General features: G+C 43.0%; 1 protein-coding gene across 2 annotated transcripts in view; it reads right to left on the bottom strand.

Annotated features, from left to right (window-relative positions):
* epha3 (eph receptor A3) overlaps positions 1–6051 on the bottom strand; it is a 105739-nt gene that overhangs the window by 18789 nt on the left and 80899 nt on the right. For both annotated transcript variants that reach the window (XM_087803625.1, XM_087803626.1), the window contains exons 10-11: positions 1961–2086; positions 405–590 (exon numbers count right to left, since the gene is read on the bottom strand). In XM_087803625.1, coding sequence (XP_087659751.1) covers positions 405–590; positions 1961–2086 — 312 coding nt within the window. The remainder of the gene's footprint in view (positions 1–404; positions 591–1960; positions 2087–6051) is intronic.

The following is a 6051-nucleotide window of genomic DNA, read 5'->3' on the forward strand; positions in this document are numbered from 1 at the left end:
CAGGAGGATAAGTAGTATTACTCCACGAGGAAACGTAGTATTACTCCACGAGGATAAGTAGTATTACTCCACGAGGATAAGTAGTATTACTCCATGAGGATATGTAGTATTACTCCACGAGGATATGTAGTATTACTCCAGGAGGATACGGAATAGTACTCCACGAGGATTTGAAGTATTACTCCACGAGGATATGTAGTATTACTCCAGGAGGATACGTAGTATTACTCCAGGAGTGCTCTGTGGTATAACTCGATGATGCCTTGAGGTATTACTCTGATGTTGAGGTATTACTCTGAGAGGTACTGACTGAGAATGTTTTCTGTAGTTTCACTGAATATATATATCATCAAATGTTAAGCGAGTTAAAGAAAGTGAAAGTACAACACGATCCTACGACTCACTGCGAGTGACGACGCCCTCCAGCCTGATGATGTTTGGATGGTCAAACTGGCCCATGATGGACGCCTCGGCCAGGAAGTCTCGCCTCTGCTTGTCCGTGAATCCTCCCTTCAGGGTCTTGATGGCCACACAGATCTCCTTCTTGCTGGGCAGCTTCAGACGACCACTGCACACTTCGCCGAACTCTCCTGCAACATGTGACACGTTAGCTTCAACCTCGTTCTGAGTTCACTGGGAGGGAGCAGGACCAAGAATGTATGAAGATCTTCTGATGATGATCTCAGTCATGAAGTTGAAGTTGGAAAAATAATGTATTTCACTCACGAACCAAAGATCATTTTCAGGAAAAGATAAAGTTTTTAATCTAATTTAATTTATTGTGATTTATCTCACAGTAACTTTTACTACGTTTTCTAAATATTTTTGACTTCGAAAAAATATGAATTATTTCTTAAAGTATGAAAGTAAAATGAAAAACATATACTTTATGTAAACAATCAACCAGTTCTGAAGATTCTCATGTTTACATTAGTGTTATTAGGTTTTTACCAGTATTATGAAGTATTTATGAACAAAGATTGAAATACTTTATAGTTTTAAGATCATTTTTTATTTTAAAGTTACTGTTGTGTGACTGTTCTGTGAATGTTGAGTGACTGTTGTCTGAATGTTGTGTGACTGTTGTGTGAATGTTGAGCAACTGTTGTCTGAATGTTGTGTGACTGTTGTGCGACTGTTGCCTGAATGTTGTGTGTCTGTTGTGCGACTGTTGTGTGTCTGTTGTTTGAATGTTGAGCGACTGTTGCCTGAATGTTGTGTGACTGTTGCCTGAATGTTGTGTGTCTGTTGAGCGACTGTTGACTGAATGTTGTGTGAATGTTGAGCAACTGTTGTCTGAATGTTGTGTGAATGTTGAGCAACTGTTGCCTGAATGTTGTGTGACTGTTGCCTGAATGTTGTGTGTCTGTTGAGCGACTGTTGCCTGAATGTTGTGTGTCTGTTGTGTGACTGTTGACTGAATGTTGTGTGAATGTTGAGCGACTGTTGTCTGAATGTTGTGTGAATGTTGAGCAACTGTTGTCTGAATGTTGTGTGACTGTTGTGCGACTGTTGCCTGAATGTTGTGTGTCTGTTGTGTAACTGTTGTGCGACTGTTGTGTGTCTGTTGTTTGACTGTTGAGCGACTGTTGCCTGAATGTTGTGTGTCTGTTGAGCGACTGTTGCCTGAATGTTGTGTGTCTGTTGTGTGACTGTTGAGCGACTGTTGACTGAATGTTGTGTGTCTGTTGAGCGACTGTTGCCTGAATGTTGTGTGTCTGTTGTGTGACTGTTGAGCGACTGTTGACTGAATGTTGTGTGTCTGTTGTGTGACTGTTGAGCGACTGTTGCCTGAATGTTGTGTGTCTGTTGTGTGACTGTTGAGCGACTGTTGCCTGAATGTTGTGTGTCTGTTGTGTGACTGTTGAGCAACTGTTGCCTGAATGTTCTGTGACTGTTGTGTGACTGTTGAGCAACTGTTGTGTGACTGTTGTGTGACTGTTGTGCGACTGTTGCTCACCTGCTCCGACCACTTTATCGATGGCGATACAAGACGCCTCCAGCTCTTTGGCGAACTCGTGCACAGCCTGACTCGGGTCCTCGTAGGTGTGAGGGTCGACGTACGTCCTGATGCCGGGAAGACGAACTGAGACGAGAGAAGTAATGACATGACTTTCATGACTTCATCACATGACACCATTACATGAATTCATCACATGACTCCATCACATGACACCATCACATGACTCTATCACATGACTCCATCACATGACTCCATCACATGACTTCATCACATGACTTCATCACATGACTCCATCACATGACTCCATCACATGACTCTATCACATGACTTCATCACATGACTCCATCACATGACTTCATCACATGACACCATCACATGACTCTATCACATGACTCCATCACATGACTCCATCACATGACTCTATCACATGACTCCATCACATGACTCCATCACATGACACCATCACATGACTCTATCACATGACTCCATCACATGACTCCATCACATGACTCCATCACATGACTTCATCACATGACTCCATCACATGACTTCATCACATGACTCCATCACATGACTCCATCACATGACACCATTACATGACTTCATCACATGACTCCATCACATGACTTCATCACATGACTCCATCACATGACTCCATCACATGACACCATTACATGACTTCATCACATGACTCCATCACATGACTCCATTACATGACTCCATCACATGACTTCATCACATGACTCCATCACATGACTCCATCACATGACTCCATCACATGACTTCATCACATGACACCATCACATGACTCTATCACATGACTTCATCACATGACTCCATCACATGACTTCATCACATGACACCATCACATGACTCTATCACATGACTCCATCACATGACTCCATCACATGACACCATCACATGACTCTATCACATGACTCCATCACATGACTCCATCACATGACTCCATCACATGACTTCATCACATGACTCCATCACATGACACCATTACATGAATTCATCACATGACTCCATCACATGACTCCATCACATGACTCCATCACATGACTCCATCACATGACTCCATCACATGACTCCATCACATGACTCCATCACATGACTCCATCACATGACACCATTACATGATTTCATCACATGACTCCATCACATGACTCCATCACATGATTTCATCACATGACTTCATCACATGACTCCATCACATGACTCCATCACATGACACCATTACATGACTTCATCACATGACTCCATCACATGACTTCATCACATGACTCCATCACATGACTCCATCACATGACTTCATCACATGACTCCATCACATGACACCATTACATGAATTCATCACATGACTCCATCACATGACTCCATCACATGACTCCATCACATGACTCCATCACATGACTCCATCACATGACTCCATCACATGACACCATTACATGACTTCATCACGACTCCATCACATGACTCCATCACATGACTCCATCACATGACTCCATCACATGACTCCATCACGTGACTTCATCACATGACTCCATCACATGACACCATTACATGACTTCATCACGACTCCATCACATGACTCCATCACATGACTCCATCACATGACTCCATCACGTGACTTCATCACATGACTCCATCACATGACTCCATCACATGACTCCATCACATGACTCCATCACATGACAGCATTACATGACTTCATCACATGACTCCATCACATGACTTCATCACATGACTCCATCACATGACTCCATCACATGACTCCATCACATGACTCCATCACATGACTCCATCACATGACACCATTACATGACTTCATCACGACTCCATCACATGACTCCATCACATGACTCCATCACATGACTCCATCACGTGACTTCATCACATGACTCCATCACATGACACCATTACATGACTTCATCATGACTCCATCACATGACTCCATCACATGACTCCATCACGTGACTTCATCACATGACTCCATCACATGACTCCATCACATGACTCCATCACATGACTCCATCACATGACAGCATTACATGACTTCATCACATGACTCCATCACATGACTTCATCACATGACACCATTACATGACTTCATCACATGACTCCATCACATGACTTCATCACATGACTCCATCACATGACTCCATCACATGACTCCATCACATGACTCTATCACATGACTCCATCACATGACTTCATCACATGACTCCATCACATGACTCCATCACATGACACCATTACATGACTTCATCACATGACTCCATCACATGACTTCATCACATGACTCCATCACATGACTCCATCACATGACTTCATCACATGACTCCATCACATGACTCCATCACATGACTCCATCACATGACTCCATCATAGGACTTCATCACATGACTCCATCACATGACACCATTACATGAATTCATCACATGACTCCATCACATGACACCATCACATGACACCATCACATGACTTTCATGACTTCATCACATGACTCCATCACATGATTCAATCACATGGTTTCATCACATGCCTGCATCACATGATTCCATCACATGACTCCATCACGTGACACCATCACATGACTCCATCACATGATTCAATCACATGGTTTCATCACATGCCTGCATCACATGATTCCATCACATGACTCCATCACGTGACACCATCACATGACTCCATCACATGATTCAATCACATGACTCCATCACATGCCTGCATCACATGACTGCATCACATGACTCCATCACATGACTCCATCACATGACACCATCACATGACTCCATCACATGACTCCATCACATGACTCCATCACATGACACCATCACATGACTCCATCACATGACTTTCATGACTTCATCACATGACTCCATCACATGACTCCATCACATGACTCCTTCACATGACTCCATCACATGACTCCATCACATGATTCAATCACATGATTTCATCACATGCCTGCATCACATGATTCCATCAAATGACTCATCACATGACTCCATCACGTGACACCATCACATGACTCCATCACATGATTCAATCACATGATTTCATCACATGCCTGCATCACATGACTCCATCACATGACTCCATCACATGACTCCATCACATGACTCCATCACATGACTCCATCACATGACACCATCACATAACTCCATCACATGACTCCATCACATGACTCCATCACATGACACCATCACATGACTCCATCACATGACACCATCACATGACTCCATCACATGACTCCATCACATGACTCCATCACATGATTCAATCACATGATTTCATCACATGCCTGCATCACATGATTCCATCAAATGACTCATCACATGACTCCATCACGTGACACCATCACATGACTCCATCACATGATTCAATCACATGATTTCATCACATGCCTGCATCACATGACTCCATCACATGACTCCATCACATGACTCCATCACATGACTCCATCACATGACACCATCACATGACTCCATCACATGACTCCATCACATGACTTCATCACATGACTCCATCACATGACTTCATCACATGACTCCATCACATGACTTCATCACATGACTCCATCACATGACACCATCACATAACTCCATCACATGACTCCATCACATGACTCCATCACATGACACCATCACATGACTCCATCACATGACACCATCACATGACTCCATCACATGACTCCATCACATGACTCCATCACATGATTCAATCACATGATTTCATCACATGCCTGCATCACATGATTCCATCAAATGACTCATCACATGACTCCATCACGTGACACCATCACATGACTCCATCACATGATTCAATCACATGATTTCATCACATGCCTGCATCACATGACTCCATCACATGACTCCATCACATGACTCCATCACATGACTCCATCACATGACTCTATCACATGACTCCATCACATGACTCCATCACATGACTCCATCACATGACTTCATCACATGACTCCATCACATGACTTCATCACATGACACCATCACATGACTCTATCACATGACTCCATCACATGACTCCATCACATGACACCATCACATGACTCTATCACA

The sequence above is a fragment of the Callionymus lyra genome, chromosome 12, assembly GCF_982586985.1.
Source record: "Callionymus lyra chromosome 12, fCalLyr1.hap1.1, whole genome shotgun sequence".
In the NCBI taxonomy this organism is placed as follows: Eukaryota; Metazoa; Chordata; class Actinopteri; order Syngnathiformes; family Callionymidae; genus Callionymus; species Callionymus lyra.